We start from the raw sequence: 18,934 nt of genomic DNA, 5'->3' as shown, positions 1-18,934 counted from the left end.
ATAGTTTAAGAAAGTTATTAAAATTGTAAAAACCACAGAGTGAATGTAATGTTTCCCCGCAGAAAAAACTAAGTCCATTTGTAAGTATAATACGTAAAATATGGAATTTTATTTTTACAAAATTTACTTCTGGATATTATCTAATGATCATAAACAAGCTTCTGTCCAAGTTTGGTACAAACCCAGGATATTTTGAGAAAGTTATTAAAATTTAAAAAACTTTAACCACAAAGTGAATGTAATGGTTCCCCGCAGAAAAAAAACTAAGTCCATTTATAGTAAAATATGGAAAAAATGGAATTTTATTTTTACAAAATTTACTTCTAGATACTATCTTATGATCATAAATAAGCTTCTGTCAAAGTTTGGTAGAAATTCAGTATAGTTTAAGAAAGTTATTAAAATTTCAAAAACTTCAGAGTGAATATTTGTTGAAGCCGACGTCGACACCGATGGAATGTAGGATCGCTTAGTCTCGCTTTTTTCGACTAAAGTCAAAGGCTCGACAAAAAATGTAATAGGAAACATACTTTATCAAACTCATGCTATGGATATATCAACACAACACCAACTGCACTGTTGTACATCAGTGATGAGAATAATAGAACTCAACCAGGTTATACATGCCAGATTTTTAAAAAAATACAAAATATAATGATCGATCGAAATAGCTTACATCATTAGTAATATCTGTTGCAGTAGATACAAAAGAGGAACAAGATGTCCCTGAAGTAACTGAACAATGAACTGGATCAACTAAATCCCAGTGATACTCAAATTCTCTTGTAGCTGTCTGACCATTGTAATAATAAGTATTGATGACCTTGTCCCATACATTCTGTTCTCGATCAGCAACTTTCACATAACCTCCATTGGTAGATGTAAATGCAACTATGACCCTGTAAAAGATAGCATTAATACTACTAATAATGTATTTGAGAGGGTCTCAAGTATGCATTTGTTAATAAATTATTATTTGTAACATGAAAAAAATATGTTTTATATATTTAAACAAAGAAAAAACAATTAAAGAAAAAGACAAAAATTGCATCTATTCATCAACTTAAAACAATGGACTATAGAGTTTAAGGAAAGGCCCTTCCAAAACTTTTTTCAAACGATTTATTTATGCAGTGATCTCTGACCTTATATTTCAATTACTCCCAAAATCAGAAGGGGTCTTCCTCTTCTCATGGAACACTATCTAGCTGAAGAATGGTAGACCTTAGGTCCTTTTCAAGATTTTTAACGGGCTCATCTAGATATTCCACATGATATAGTCAGTATCAAAAACTTAACTACCTATTATTCTATATATACATACTTGTCATCATGTTCATATCCAGGCCAAGATGCTATGTCCCAAGTTTCTAAGTTTTTATCTACTGGTTGATTTTTGTCCATACCAGGGCTTGTTCCGGTTTTTACATTTGTTAAGGTAGAACCTGTAAATATACAATATATTTTAATTGTCATATAAATATATGATATGGATATAATACAAGAGCCACTATATTCTGTCTTTTACTCTTCAAAAATAAATCCCAGTCTTACTGGTTGCAGGCTTCCAAAAGCTGACAAAAAATCTGTGTTCAATTAAAGTTCTGCATGTTTCTTTTATTTCTGTCAATATTTGTTGAAAACTGAGCGTCCTCATGGGATTTTTTACAATGTGATTACTTGGACATTTTTATAGTGATTATTTAAGAACCTGACCAAATTTTTAATGATAATTTGATAACAAAAGTTAATTTTTAATTATTTTATAATCTAGGACTCTTCTACAAAAAAATAATTAATGAATATGTGATTATAATGGCAAAACATTTTTGATTATGTGATGACTATGACACCCTATGAGGGGCCTCAAAACTGTGACAAAATCAACTAAAATTTATCAATATAATTCCTTTATTTTTTTATTTTTATTTTTAAAGAACTAGCTGTAAATTTACAAACCTTTATAATAAGATAGAGTGACTTTTTCCTCAATAACACCAACTCTAAAATCTTTGACATAATGAGTGGAATCTATAGCAATGACTGGTTGAAGATACTTTGCATTTATCTCGAATTTAATCCTTGTATAAGCCACAAAATTTGTCCAGATAATTGGATGGGGGTCATCTTTGACCCAGTTTGGATCATTCTGTAATTTATTGTGTCCACTAGTGTCAGTAAATTCACAATAATTCCATAAAATTTCTGGTGCTTCATTTACTAAAAAAAGAAATTGCAAAAAGCATTTAGACAACATACATCATTTTTATGTATATATACAGTTGATGTCAATAATCTTTACATATATATATCATATACAACTCGTCTAGACATCAACCCAACAATATTAGATCCGAATCAGATGTTTATATATATAAACTAACAGTTTTGTTTTTCACTCATTTTTATTGATAATATACACAGTCACGTATATTGAATTATAGTGTTTTGTTTATATTATGATATTTAGGATTTTGGATTAAAATCAATCGACCAAAACTTACCTATATTATTACTGATCTGTTTTTACACCTAATACATTATGTATCAGTATTATTAAAACTTGTGACACAGAAAAAGGCTATTTGTTAGGCCGAAATATTTGTCAACACGATTTAATAACACATTTTCATATAATAACATCTTATATCAGTACTGTTGTGCAAATCTTTAGACTAATATATATATATATATGTTTATAGAGTCCACACCAACTTTGATTTAATGTTTTCTGTCTGTCTGATCAGTAACAAATGCCATTTCTGTGGATGTTTTATTGTAAATAACGTCTAACTGTGTGATAAATTTATGACAAAATAAGATCTCACATTCTGTATTTAATACACAGGAAAGTAGGAAGATTTTCCTGAAATGGCAGTAAACAGGTTATATCATTTCAACAGGGAATTATTTTTTAATTAGGGAATTTGCATAATTTCTTTTCTGTGAAAATTTTGACACACACATGTTTATTCTGTATACTAATGTTCTGTGTGGTGCACAACACTTTCTAATACTAAGAAGAATTCCTGTTTTCAATAGAATGTATTGTAATAGTTAACTTCTCTTGAATTGAATTTTAAATGTACGTATTGTAATGCTTTTACTTTTCTACATTGAATAGAGGTATAGGGGGAGGGTTGAGATCTCACAAACATGTTTAACCCAGCCGCATTTTTGCGCCTGTCCCAAGTCAGGAGCCTCTGGCCTTTGTTAGTCTTGTATTATTTTAATTTTAGTTTCTTGTGTACAATTTGGAAATTAGTATGGCGTTCATTATCACTGAACTAGTATATATTTGTTTAGGGGCCAGCTGAAGGACGCCTCCGGGTGCGGGAATTTCTCGCTACATTGAAGACCTGTTGGTGACCTTCTGCTGTTGTTTTTTTATTTGGTCGGGTTGTTGTCTCTTTGACACATTCCCCATTTCCATTCTCAATTTAACGTTCATAACAAGTGAAGTTTCTTATTATTTCTTGGAGATTAACTATTGTTTGGTACAAAATAAACTCAACATACCCGGTAATAAATATAAATAAACAGAAATTTGGAAATGAAATAATTTTTTTTACTATCACTTCTAAAAAGTAAATATCTTGATGAGTAAACATATAAAAAAAATCATAGAAAAGAATTAATGACATTTTAGCAGCAGCATTGCATTAAAAGTAGAGTGTGATGGACAGACTCAGACTTCCTACCACTATGCTGCACAAAATTCCTGTCCACCTCAACACAGTTGTTATCCATTTGTTTGATGTGCTGGAGCTATAGATTTTGTCATTTGGTTACAGGCTTTTCATTTTGTATTTTCCTTGGATTTCAGTATTTGTCTTTTTACACATTTTTTAAATAAATAACTTACTGTCTTGACAGTGTGTTCCTCCAAAGTTGGTAGAACATACACAATTACTAGCTAATTCATCAGTACATACACCTGGGAAACACCTTGAGCTATCTGTCCTCCAGGAACATGCCTCTATTAAATAATAAAACACAGTAATAACATTTTGCCAACTTATACAATCAATTAATAATCTGTTTTTTAGAATTCATCATGTATGTTGCCAAAGCTATATTTTGTTATTTTTCTCACAAAAACTATGTTGTTTATTTTTTTCTCCAAGACTCCATCCTTTTAAAGTGCTATACCAATGGTAAAATTGATTGTTTTGTTTAAAATTATGGACCAAATTGCTACATGTATTTCAGAATTTCAAATTGGGAGCCTCCATGGGGGAAATCCCCCACAAATAGTAAGAGTTGGAGATATGATGATCACAAGTAAGGGACACAACTCTACAATATCCTATATGTTAGAGAAACAATGTCATAATGATCACAAGTAAGGGACATAACTCTACAATTTCCTATATGTAAGCAGTACAATGTCATAATGATCTCAAGTAAGGGACATAACTCTACAATATCCTATATGTAAGCAGTACAATGTCATAATGATCTCAAGTAAGGGACATAACTCTACAATATCCTATCTGTAAGCAGTACAATGTCATAATGATCTCAAGTAAGGGACATAACTCTACAATATTCTATATGTAAGCAGTACAATGTCATAATGATCTCAAGTAAGGGACATAACTCTACAATATTCTATATGTAAGCAGTACAATGTCATAATGATCCCAAGTAAGGGACATAACTCTACAATATCCTATATGTAAGCAGTACAATGGCATAATGATCTCAAGTAAGGGACATAACTCTACAATATTCTATATGTAAGCAGTACAATGTCATAATGATCCCAAATAAGGGACATAACTCTACAATAGCCTACATGTAAGCAGTACAATGTCATAATGATCCCAAGTAAGGGACTTAACTCTACAATATCCTATATGTAAGGAATACAGTGTCATGATGATCCCAAGTAAGGAACACAACTCTACAATATCCTATATGTAAGGAATACAGTGCCATATTGATGACAAGTAAGGGGCAAAACTCTATGATTTCTCATGTGTAAGGGATACAACGTCATTATCATCACAAGTAAGGGACATAACTCTGTAAATAATTAAATGTCAAGGACACATATGTACTTACTCTGACATTTAGTTCTATCTACATGTTGAGTATAAGCTCTATAATAACGGTTTGGTTGTAGCTCTCCATCACACCATTGACATTGATGATCATATGAAGATGTGCAAACTCTGTGGTTACAATTGTCTATTTTTCCACATACTAAAATATAAATTCAAATACTGTAAATTCAGATATTAATATTGCAATTTTAATTTTTGCCATAATGAGAAAAATCCTGTTTAATTCATATAAAAATTTCAAAATGCAAGTTTGAATTATTATAGATAAAAACTACAATTTATATAGGTGTGCATGTAAAAATTTACTTTAAACTAAAACAGTTTATACATGTGTGAATTTAAAACAATTTATATATGTGTGCATGTAAAATATTCATATATGTGTGCATGTAAAACAATTTATATATGTGTGCACATAAACATTTTTTTTTTGGTAGAGGGGTTGAAATACAACGTAAAACAATTTTTTTCATATATACAACACTAACAACATTTTCAAAAAGACTAAAAAAGTGAAAAAGTTTATTTTAACAAAACACATTTGACTATGATACAAAAATGGATCTTAATAAAATTGAGAATGGAAATAGGGAATGTGTCAAAGAGACAACAACCCGAGCAAAGAAAAAAACCAACAGCAGAAGGTCACCAACAGGTCTTCAATGTAGTGAGAAATTCCCGCACCCGGAGTAGTCCTTCAGCTGGCCCCTAAACAAATATATACTAGTTCAGTGATACACAAGAAAATAAATATATTTTAACTTACTTCTACAGTATCCTCCATCACTATAAAAACCTGTATTACAACCAATACAAGTATTTGGTGCTGTACATGATCCACCACTTTGGTAATAGTAACCTGCTCTAGTTCTTATGAAATCATTTTCATATTTTATATTACAGGCTCCATTTAGATTAGTCAGACCACCACATACCGCTATAAAATAAAAACAAAGTTTTATAGTAATCTAATTAAAATTATATTACATCTACAAATTTAACAGTCACCCTTTGGCTTTTTCGATGCTAAACTGTAAACATATGTTCTTTGGCAAACATTTCAAATTATGGTGTCCAAGAAAGAGTTTAGACACTAATTATAATAGAAATTCAATTTGGAATAACATGTTATTTCTATTTATTGATTTTCATTGAAATCCTAGCACAACATAAAGTATCAAAAAACTTTGTGATTTTCTGATTTTTTCTTTAAGTTTTGTTGTTTAGCATCCTAAATTCCAAACTCTATAAGGGATTTACCATTTAACTTCAAGTGGAGGTTTATATTTTTTTCTCCCAAAAAAATATTGATTTCCAAATTGTTGAAAATGAATATTCTGTTCAAGTAGAGGACAAAATAGATTATTCTGAATCCAGATTTCCTTACAACTTTAAAGTTTTAAATTTTGACCAAAATTTATTGATTGATAGCATTAAAAAAAAAAATTGTTGTCTAAATTGTTTTGACTCAAATAACCCCCCTCCCCCCCTAACCACCTGAAGTTAAATGGTTGCTCCCTAATGTAATGATATGATTCAACTCAGTGTTTTTATTGTAACAGCTTTAATAATACATGAACTTAGTGTGGCATATCATTCCTGTCAACATAAACTTCAACTATTATTAATGGCTGTAAATTTCAGAAATTTTTGCATGCTTTAATTTATATAGCGATTATTGTACAAAGACACTAATGTAAGATTGTCACTACTGTAATTAAAGAAAGTCTTGCAAAAAAATAATTCTGTGTGTTTTTATTTTTACAAAACAGATATTTAAACTGTTATAGTTTTTGGCAATAATAACCAAGGACTCTAAGGTGCCTGTGTCACTCACCTGATACTTTGATCTACAATTGATGCATAAAATAATGCAACAGTTTTTTGCAATTCTTTAGTTTAAGTCAAAAACTGCATTTCCCCCCTACCTTCTTTTTTTAGCAGTGTTGGCCTTGTTGGTTTGTAGGCAAGGTCATCAGACTCACTTTTAAAACTAGATACCCAAATGATGATTGTGGTCAAGTTTGGTAAAATTTGCCCCATTTGTTTCAGAAGGAAAGATTTTTGTTAATAAAGTTTACAAATATTTACAAAAAAATCATAAAAAATTTACTACAAAGGGTAATAACACCTTAAGGGGTAAATTGACCATTTTGGTCATGTTGACTTATTTGTAGATCTTACTTTGCTGTACATTATTGCTGTTTACAGTTTATCTCTTTCTTTAATAATATTCAAGATACTAGCCAAAAAAAACGGTATATCTACATTTTACCCCTTTGTTCTATTTTTAGTCATGTTGGCCATCTTGGTTGGTGGGTAGGGTCATCTGACACATTTTTAAAACTAGAAATCCAAATACTGATTGTGGCCTAGTATGGTTTCAACTTGGCCCAGCAGTTTCAGAGGAGAATATTTTTGTATTATAAGTTAACAGACAATGACGATAGATGACGGACATTAAGTGATGAGCTTAAAAATTGCCAAGCATTTCAATTTTCTCAATAATTCAAAGCTTTGCATACTGTATCAACACTAGTATAATAGTGAGAAACCATACTTAGACCACTTAGCGTCTTCTTTGTTGTTTTATTTGGTTGGGATGCTGTCTCATCAACTTGTATCCAGTCTCCATTTATTGACATAATATAGATAAATTTTAAACAAACCTAATTCACAACCCCTGGAATTCCAATATTGTTGCAGCCAGCCACTTTTACATTCATATTTATCATGGATTTCTTCACTGTGAAAAAAAAACAGATGCAGAAAAATACATAGATATTTATAATGTATTTATCCCTGTAAAAAAACAGAGGACAAAGTCCGAGGTCGATATACTTCTTTGAGTCATTGTCCTCATACACAGACTATATTTGTTATATTATTAAATTCAGACCATTATGAATATTTGTAACAAAATTGTCATTTGATTTTGTTTGAATTTTATAGATATCATATTGTCTCCTTGACAATAACAACATATTGGTTGTTATTTAATTTACTTTTATTGTTTGCTTGACATCTTATGTATTTGAAGATTTTTTTCATCAAATAATTGATCATGGATATCATTTGTTTCAAAACTTTTAACGAAATCCTGAAATTCATTTTATGACGTCAAGAAGTAAATCGGTTTTAAGATATTCTAAAAATAATCGTGCAATATGCTCTGTGCAATATGCTTTTTGCTATCCGACGTTTTTTCTCTACCTTCAAAAATATAGTTTAACATGTGACTATCCCTAAACAAATCAAATTTGTTAAAATATACGAATTAATAATATAATGGTATTTATAATGGTATTTGTCCCTTTAAAATAACAGATGCAGAAAAATATATTATGTACATAATAATGCAGGGTTTCCGCTGGCGGTCGCCATTTTCGCAATTTGCGAAAAAATAATAATTGTGGCGATTAAAATTCGTCATTGGCGAAAGAATTTGGCGAAAGAAATATATATGGATAACGATTTATTTTCAGCCATCTAGTTTATTTACTTTATTCGGGTTTCTCTGTCTTTACCGATTAGACAACACTCGGAATTCACCTTGAACTCGTTAAGATTTTGACAGAAAATCAATAATCAGCTGATTACATTCATAGCTATCGACATCAAAGGACTAATTATAAAGGTGTTGATTGTATGATATGACAAAATGATATGGTTAAATGGCTTCTGTCACATGTCACAAAAGGGATTTATGAACCACTTTGCGATGCACGTGTTTGAAGTAAAAAATTTACGCTTCCTCTCCTTTTTTTAATGATAGTCCAGAAAAGAAAATTGTTGTTATGACGAAAAATGTTCAAAAGCAATAAAGGTCTCTGATTTAAAACTTTATCATTTAACTTTCATATAGATCATTGATTTTAGTGGGTACTTCAAAGTCGTTTCAGTTACACACGTGAGTCAAGCAAACAGTTTTACTTATTTACGATTGTCTAGAAAAGAAAACTGTCGTTATGAAGAAATCTATTCAAAAGGTTGGCATGAGAGTAACCCTTCAATGTAATGACTACACCTTACACGAGGGATCAATTCCAAGTGATAAGATGCTTCGTTTTGTTGTTAAAATCACTTCTTTTTTAGGGGGAGGGCTGGAAAAAAAGGAAAATTTTAAAAGAAAATATATTTGGGTTACTTGGCGAAAAATAATAAAGTGGCGAAAAATATATTGTTTTGGCGAAAGAGTCGGCGATAAAAATAATTGACCCAGGGGAAACCCTGATAATGATATTAACTATGATAAACATATAAACATTATGTACATAATAATGATATTAACTATGATATACATTATGTACATAATAATGATATTAACTATGATATACATTATGTACATAATAATGATATTAACTATGATATACATTATGTACATAATAATGATATTAACTATGATATACATTATGTACATAATAATGATATTAACTATGATATATACATTATGTACATAATAATGATATTAACTATGATATACATTATGTCCATAATAATGATATTAACTATGATATACCTTATGTACATAATAATGATATTAATTATGATAAACAATAATGATATTAACTATGATATACATTATGTACATAATAATGATATTAACTATGATAAACATTATGTCCATAATAATGATATTAACTATGATAAACATTATGTACATAATAATGATATTAACTATGATAAACATTATGTACATAATAATGATATTAACTATGATATACATTATGTACATAATAATGATATTAACTATGATAAACATTATGTACATAATAATGATATTAACTATGATATACATTATGTACATAATAATGATATTAACTATGATATACATTATGTACATAATAATGATATTAAAGTCATAAGAAACCAGTGACCGGTGAAAAATTATGTTCTTCCAATTCTTGAACCAATGCATACACACATCATAAACTTAGTCTTCTGTGCACGAATTTATCGTTTTTTTCGTGTAAATTTCGTATAATCGTCAATTTTTTTTTTCAATCGGTCAGTGTTGTTGTGAAAATATGGCAGGTAATTAAAGTTCGTGTTTTGAAGCCGAAGTTTAACGATGGTCACCTGTTTGTCAACAATCGACAAAAAATAAACAAAAGAGCATGGAAAGAGAGCACGTGTTTAACATGTGTATTCAGATAATAGTTTATTTTAAGGACATCCATGCGTATTGTGATCACCGGAGTTTTACGAGATGGGTTAAACTGAGGTCACTTTGCATACGGAAACTATGTCGGGGGAATTGGTTGCTGGAAGCAAGCAATTAAAATAAAGTAAACTTCTTCTAAATATGCACAAATTAAAGAATTTTCTTCAGAAAAAAGTATATGTACATAAGTTTTATAATGAAAACTATCCATTGAGTTATAAAAAACATATGCATTATTTTTTTTTATTTGAGGTTTCTTATGACTTTAACTATGATAAACATTATGTCCATAATAATGATATTAACTATGATAAACATTATGTACATAATAATGATATTAACTATGATAAACATTATGTACATAATAATGATATTAACTATGATATACATTATGTACATAATAATGATATTAACTATGATAAACATTATGTACACAATAATGATATTAACTATGATATACATTATGTACATAATAATGATATTAACTATGATATACATTATGTACATAATAATGATATTAACTATGATAAACATTATGTCCATAATAATGATATTAACTATGATAAACATTATGTACATAATAATGATATTAACTATGATAAACATTATGTACATAATAATGATATTAACTATGATAAACAATAATGATATTAACTATGATATACATTATGTACATAATAATGATATTAACTATGATAAACATTATGTCCATAATAATGATATTAACTATGATAAACATTATGTCCATAATAATGATATTAACTATGATAAACATTATGTACATAATAATGATATTAACTATGATATACATTATGTACATAGTAATGATATTAACTATGATAAACATTATGTACATAATAATGATATTAACTATGATATACATTATGTACATAATAATGATATTAACTATGATAAACATTATGTACATAATAATGATATTAACTATGATAAACATTATGTACATAATAATGATATTAACTATGATATACATTATGTACATAATAATGATATTAACTATGATAAACATTATGTACATAATAATGATATTAACTATGATAAACATTATGTACATAATAATGATATTAACTATGATATACATTATGTACATAATAATGATATTAACTATGATAAACATTATAGCTTTTATAGCTTGTTGTTCGGTGTGAGCCAAGGCTCCTTGTTGAAGGCCGTACATTGACCTATAATGGTTTACTTTTTTTTTTTTAAATTGTTATTTGGACGGAGAGTTGTCTCATTGACACTCACACCACATCTACCTATATCTATTCATAATGAAAATGCATCTCAAGACTGTACTTATCCTTTATTATTGTTACAATGCATTGAAATCACTGAATACAGTACTTACACATATTTTGTACAGCGTCCCCAGCTCCAAAAAGAGCATACATATTTGGTTTTCTTCGTTGTGGACCAATAAGTTACCTTGACATTCACACCATTTGGACTGGAAAAAAAATCAAATAAATTATTTCAAAACCTGATTCTCTGGTGTAAATTGATGTTATCAAATCAATACCTGGGCAGTCTGTTCAATGGACCTCTTCACTTAAGAAATGATTCTTGCTTGCCATGCTCTATGCTCATTTTAACATGCAATATCAATATCTCAATACTTCAGTATGAGCCAGATATTTTAGAAATATTGACAAATATAAAGCCATTTTAAAATGAGCATAGGGCAGGGCATATATGATACAATAATATCAAATTTCGAATTTACTTGGAAACAGACCTATAATACATGCTCAAAATGCAGCGATTTTGATTTGAAGAACCAACAATATTATAAAAAAAAAAAAAAAAAATTTAAACTTTCTTTTATTATGTTTTTATTCCATTTCCTAGCACGCAACACCAACAAAAAATATCTGTTTTGATCTTCGAAGTTGTTCAAAATTCTTCTGACATTGCAATTTCAATTGTGACGTCAATCACATGCAGTCAATGTTTTATTAGAATTAGAACATGGCTTAAATTTTATCCTGATTTAGATTAATTTCTTGCAATTTGATTTGCTGATATTGTCCTAATAAATTTCTGTACAATTCAGTACAGCGAAAGTGAGAATAGCAATCATGATTGTGGCAATCATGTTGAGATGATCAATGATAATCTGTTTATTGCTATTTTACTTAAGAAAACGTTGTTCTTTTCATTGACATTGGCACATGCACCCTCTGTTTTTAGCAATAATTTTTCCTATTTCTCCACTGTGCTGAGGATTTTATCAGACAGTTAAAAAAATTTCATTAAATAGCGATAAATAGGATAATAGGTAATAATAACTGTCTAAAACAAAGAGAGCCCATACAGTGTTAGCTTTTGAAACTTTCACATGGAACAACTTTAATAGTTGTAGAAAGGTAAAGCATAAAAATAGACCTACCAGTAATAAAATTGTGTATAAAGTATGTCAACTGAAACTAATAACTCCACACCATGACATGGTGATGTGAGGCAAAAAATGAAAAAATGAGGCCTATGATTTGATGTTAACCCCTTAAATGTAAGAAAATATCTTAGAACACTGTTGAATAGACCAATCAATGTCCGGTACAATCATGCTTATCCCAGACGGACAATGTCCTCACAAATCTAATTTGTCCCGAATATATGACAGTTTTGAAAGCCATGATGATTGATGGTCATGATGGTCAGATAACAGTGTCATCTGATACCTTTTTTTTTCCTTTTTTTTGGTCTGCTTTCTAGATAACTTAAGAATACTTCAGCTTAAGTTTGCTTTAATTTGGTGAAATAGTACCAGAAAAGAATATGTTTTTAAATTGTGTTAATCTTTAAAATAATAAAATTAAGAATGGAAATGGGGAATGTGTCAAAGAGACAACAACCTGACCAAATAAAAAAACAACAGCAGAAGGTCACCAACAGGTCTTCACCCGGAGGCGTCCTTCAGCTGGCCCCTAAACAAATATATATATACTAGTTCAGTGATAATGAACGCCATACTAATTTCCAAATTGTACACAAGAAACTAAAATTAAAATAATACAAGACTAACAAAGGCCAGAGGCTCCTGACTTGGGACAGGCGCAAAAATGTGGCGGGGTTAAACATGTTTGTGAGATCTCAACCCTCCCCCTATACCTCTAACCAATGTAGAAAAATAAACGCATATCAATACGCACATTAAAATTCAGTTCAAGAGAAGTCCGAGTCTGATGTCAGAAGATGTAACCAAAGAAAATAAACAAAATGACAATAATACATAAATAACAACAGACTACTAGCAATTAACTGTTAACTAAACTTATTTGTAGATCTCTCTTTGCTAAACATTTTTGTTGTTAGTTTAAACATATTTATTTAAAGTGGATTGGGAAACGAAGTTTTTGCAACTTATATTTAATCCCTTTCCACTTTGCGGGTGCGGGTGCGAGTGCTGCCTTGTAGCGGCATTAGCCTACTCGTTTTGGAAATCTACAAGGGTGTCTTTAACGTGAAAGAGATATGACTCTCTCTTAACAGGGGTCAGCCATTTATCGTCCCCTTCCGACGGATTATCATCGTTTCCTCAAGACCATACTTGCAAATGGTGTCAAGGAGCTGAAAATTGAATTCCTGAAATTTTCATCCAGAACGGGAATCGAACCAGGAACCTTTGTGTTTCTAGTCCGATGCACTAAACAGCTACTAGTATGAGTAATCATGGTAATGGGAAAGACCATTTTTGCATTTTCCTTAGCACTTATTTTCCAGTTTTATATCAATATTTTAAATTGACTAGAACCAGTCTAGTATGAATATTCATGAACTGAAAGCAGTTTTTAGTACCTAATTTTAATATTTTGTTGTTGGCGGTTATTCACCATAAATTTTCCTGTAAGTGGCAGCAACCAAATAATAGGTTATTAGATTCAACTGAAAATTTCAGGGCTGATAGAACTTCACCTGATGAACACTTTTACCCCAGTCAATTATGCTCTAAATGCATTAGTTTTTCAGATATTATCAAAAAAGTGCATTTTTACCCCTATGTTCTATATTGAGCCATGGTTTTTTACTAAACTAAAAACACAAACTGTACTCTAGAAACCTGTGGGATCATAAGATTAAGTTAGGTTGGAATTGGTTCTGCAGTTTCAGATGAAAAGATGTTTGAATTTCAGAAATAGTCAAAGGACAAAGAAGGGCAATAATGGACACCAAGTCATGGCAAAAGCTAATATTTCCTTCAGAAAGGTGAGCTAAAATTACCTTTAAAGGCATTTCATTATCAAGAGATTTATTAAAAGAGACATTCTTGTAATACATTATTAGTTAAGTGAAAGAAATAACTCGAGGTCAAGATATTACTATGAATTCTTAGAACAATATTGATACTAATTGCATGTCAATAAATATAAGATTTGTTTTAAAATTTTTGATTCCTTATACAAATGTGTGAAAAAATTGATGAATTAAAAACATAAAGTATTATACAAACGATAATAATAAATAAATAACTGAGGAATTAAAAATTGAATGCTTGTGGGGGTACTAACAATACTTTTGGATATAACTATGGGTACAGCCCATACCAGTGAGCAACTAAAACTAAATACAGCAATCCAATTAAAACTAAGGAACAGATAGACGCTTAATCTTAACTACTTGACCATTCTTGCTAAACAGTACAGTAAATTCTTCTTTCAACCAGAAAGGCTGAGTAGTTCGAAGTGTAAATAGGATGTTGTTCTAGAATAAAAATTAAAAAAGTGCCAATAAATTACAGAAATCCCCTAAATTTTACGATAGTTTAATGTTAAGTACAGCTTATTTGAAAAAAATACTAAAAATCATATTAGGGGCGGATCCAGCCATTTTAAAAAGGGGGGGTTCCTTTCTCAGGACAAAAAAGGGGGGGGGGTCCTTACCCAGGACAAAAAGGGGGGGGGGGGGTCCAATTACATGTCCCCATTCAAATGCATTGATTGTCCAAAAAAAGGGGGGGGGTTCCAACCCCCGGAATCCCCCCTCTGGATCCACGCCTGCATAGGTCATAAGTTAAAAAAAGGATATTTCAATTTTAATGAAAATTTAAATGACATTTTGTTTTAGCAAAGGGAGATAATTTGGAGCTTATCCAATGATAGAAACATTTTAAAAGTCATTTACCAAATCATAAAGTAACAACTAATAGTTTAATAAATAAAATTTGTAATGAAATTTTATTTTTTATATTTTTGCAGATTTTTTTGTAACTCGAGCCTCCTCAAAGTAAAATATTTATTAAACTGTGAAAAAAACAGATAGGGATTTTGAATTGGTGGTCTGACATAGAATTCATTATAAAATATACAGTTAAATTCTTAGATTTGTTAAACATTATGATAGCTGACAAATTGGACCTCGTTATTTTAGAAAAAGTACATAATTTTTTATACTGTAGTATAGTGTCACTACAAATCCTTGATAAACTCTGAGGATATACTCTGAGATTACTGTAACAAAGAGATTGGAGACTCACATTATACAATAAATCGGTAGTTACCAATCTCTGTGTACGTATAGTAGTCTCAGATATCTATAATACTAAAATTACGAGGTCCAATTTGTCAGCCGTCATCACGTGAAAAGCACGAATCAAAGAATTCAACTTTATATACAACTTATATAGTACAAAGGTGTAGATTAAAAATTACACTACTCCAGGCCCTTTTGTTTTCCACGTAATTAATATTGCCAATAATTGAGAAGTTCCGGGTCGAGTCTGATACCGATACCAATAGTATAATCACCTGTTACTTATTACCTTATCTGTACATTCCCCATCTGACAGGGGCACCACCAAACAGTGTATGCAGGCCATGATTAATATGCTATATACACGGGTCATAATCACAGGGTTGACACTACTAAATTGTTAAATTGTTACCTATTGTAGTATTTTAATCAGTAAGACTTTCAAAGATAACAATACGAATACTAAAAATCTGGACTAAAAATAAGGCGTATAGGTACAGTTTTCAATTTGTTAGCGGGCATGACTGACGTAAAACAGCGAATCAAAGAATTCAACTTAATTTATAACTAATATAGGACAATGATGTTGATTATAAAAATACTCCATTCCAGGACCTTTTGTTTTTCCAAATAATTAGTATTTATCATGACCAATAATTGATAAGTTCCAATTCGACGGGTTCAAACAGAAAGATTTGAAAGCAGAGAAAACTGTGTATCTTATAATCAGCATGATTTTATCAGATGACAATACTAATACTAAAGTAAGGCTTGCGCATAGTTATATACTTTAATTCAGTCACGGACCCGCGATGTCAGGGGTGTGTTCTAGTATATACTATTTATCAGAGACATATATCCTTTTACTTCTATCATTGAAATGTCAAGATATATGACCAGCAGTATTTAATGACATCGACCCACATCACTCAGTTATTGGTGGAGTGGACTATACATTATTCAGAATATCCAATCTCGGCATGTATTTTTTTACCTTCTTAGGGACCGGTCAAAATTTCTTGATGCATGGGACCTGTGCAAACTGTAATGGGACAAGCACTTTTTGCAGTGTTTACAGGAATGGGACTCAATGTTTTTTTTATTATTGGCAAGCATGGGACATGAACTTTTTGAAACAATGTCTGTATATAAAAAAAAAATTATTTGATAAATCTATAACAAACAAAAATAACATCATGAACATCTAGCAATGTGAATTTAACAGTTACAACATAGCAAATTCATTTTCAAGATTAAAAGAACATTGAAGGCAACAAAAAAAAAATTTGAAACAGAATAAACATGAAAAAATACTTTGATATAAAATTTAAAAAATATATAAAAATTTGATTAGATATTTTTCATGTAAAACTGTTTAACAAATGTAAAAAAAACGAATTCATTGATAGTGTTTCTGCACAAAAAAAGAATGATTGTCAAATATAAATCTGTCCTCCCATAAAGCAGAGTTGTCTCCCATTTACCAGAGTTGTCTTTCCTGACAGAAGGTATTTTTCTATTAAACATCACTATTATTTTTTACTAATTATTAATTAATTGGGCGACTTAATGATCCCATCAAAACCACAGGGACTCGGTTAGCAGATTAAAATTTTGTAAATCAATGTTTTTAATTTATTTTTTATTATTTCCTGTCTATTTGCATTACTTTATTAACGTATTTAAAGTTGCCATCACTATTTCTTTGTTTTCTGGCAATGTGCAGTTTACTATCCATATCCTTATAGTTATACTGGAAAAACCTAGGTTTTTCAGTATAAGGATATGGATAGTATTTTAATCTGCTAACCGAGTCCCTGTGATCAAAACAACAAATCTTATGCCATTGTCACAGAATTTATTTTTTTTTTTTATCTGAGACCAGTATCATGATGATATTTGTGTGTTAAATGAGAAAAAATATTTGCAGAAAAGCCAAAATTTTTGTACATGTAATATATATTAAGATTCCTTCTCTAAAGAGTAGATGACTGTGAAAATGAGAGACAGAATAGCGAGAACAATGTATGACATAAAATAAAATCAACAAAATATGATAAATCTATTGGCACAATCTGAAATCCTACAAGCACTTATGTGTAAAATTTATTATGTAAAAGAACAGAGAAAAAAATAAAAATAACAAAAAGCTTAACCATCATTATTTTTCAGCTATCCAAATACATTGTAGATCTAGCATGAAATGTAGCCACAACTTTGATCATGTTTTTGTGCTTTAACATGGGACACACACTTTTTTACTAGGTAAAGTGCATGTGACAAGCATATTTTTATTCTGCCAGTAACCATGGGATCAAGAGAATTATTTCAGACAATTTTCTTTTTGCACCGGTCCCATGCATCAAGAAATTTTGACCGGTCCCTTCAAGTTCTTTCATCTCGCATGCACAAGCGTACATCTGTAATGGGGAGAGGAACGAATACGAATACGATTATTTTATGTACCAATCTTGAGCTATTTTAAAAACAATCAACAGCTAATCAATTCATCATTAAATGACATAATAATCAGATATTACAAAATCGAGGTTCAGCTTCAGTGTGCCACTACGCAATTTACAAATGTAGTTAAAATTGTGAATTAATTTATATAAAAGTAAACACTTGTTACAGAGACATATAATACAATTGTATTATATGTCTCTCTTACTAGTAACTATAATTTTGTGATAAAAGACCTTATGGTAATATTATACAATCTATAATACAAATAACGGTTTATTCCGATAACATTTTGGAATATAAATTGTAAAAACATCAAACCAATTATGACAAAGTATCATTCACTAAAAACTTATCAGCCACCAAAAATGCAAATTATAACAAACTGTCCGTCACCAATACTTAACATTATGCCACCATTTATTTTTATTCTGTCCAGTACTTAAGATAAAATTTCCAATAACATATCATGGCATATAATTTAAGCAAATAACCATAAAAAAAAGATGAGGTATGACAGCTCTCCACAAAAGACCAAATGACACAGAAGTTAACAGCTGTATAGGTCACCATAGGGCCTTCGACAATGAGCAAATCATAAACCAAAAAGACAGCTACAAAAGCCCCCCCCCCCCCCCCCCCCCCCCCCATTACAAATGTAAAACAAATCAAAAGGCGTTATTAATATACTAAAACTAAAAACCAAAACATATGCAACACAGCAAAAAACAACCACTATGCCGGC

The 18,934-nt window shown here is 30.2% G+C and overlaps 1 protein-coding gene across 1 annotated transcript in view; it reads right to left on the bottom strand.

Moving 5' to 3' along the window:
* The window catches only part of LOC134697555 (uncharacterized), an 81,513-nt gene that overhangs the window by 60,683 nt on the left and 1,896 nt on the right, over positions 1-18,934 (bottom strand). Inside the window, exons 2-9 of the mRNA XM_063559836.1 lie at positions 11,606-11,704; positions 7,742-7,818; positions 5,839-6,009; positions 5,071-5,211; positions 3,866-3,979; positions 1,960-2,220; positions 1,325-1,445; positions 677-899 (exon numbers count right to left, since the gene is read on the bottom strand). Coding sequence (XP_063415906.1) covers positions 677-899; positions 1,325-1,445; positions 1,960-2,220; positions 3,866-3,979; positions 5,071-5,211; positions 5,839-6,009; positions 7,742-7,818; positions 11,606-11,704 — 1,207 coding nt within the window. The remainder of the gene's footprint in view (positions 1-676; positions 900-1,324; positions 1,446-1,959; positions 2,221-3,865; positions 3,980-5,070; positions 5,212-5,838; positions 6,010-7,741; positions 7,819-11,605; positions 11,705-18,934) is intronic.

This window comes from Mytilus trossulus, chromosome 14, assembly GCF_036588685.1.
Source record: "Mytilus trossulus isolate FHL-02 chromosome 14, PNRI_Mtr1.1.1.hap1, whole genome shotgun sequence".
NCBI lineage: Eukaryota > Metazoa > Mollusca > Bivalvia > Mytilida > Mytilidae > Mytilus > Mytilus trossulus.
The sequence above is the reverse complement of the archived record's forward strand: the minus strand, read 5'-3'. Positions and strand labels throughout refer to the sequence as shown.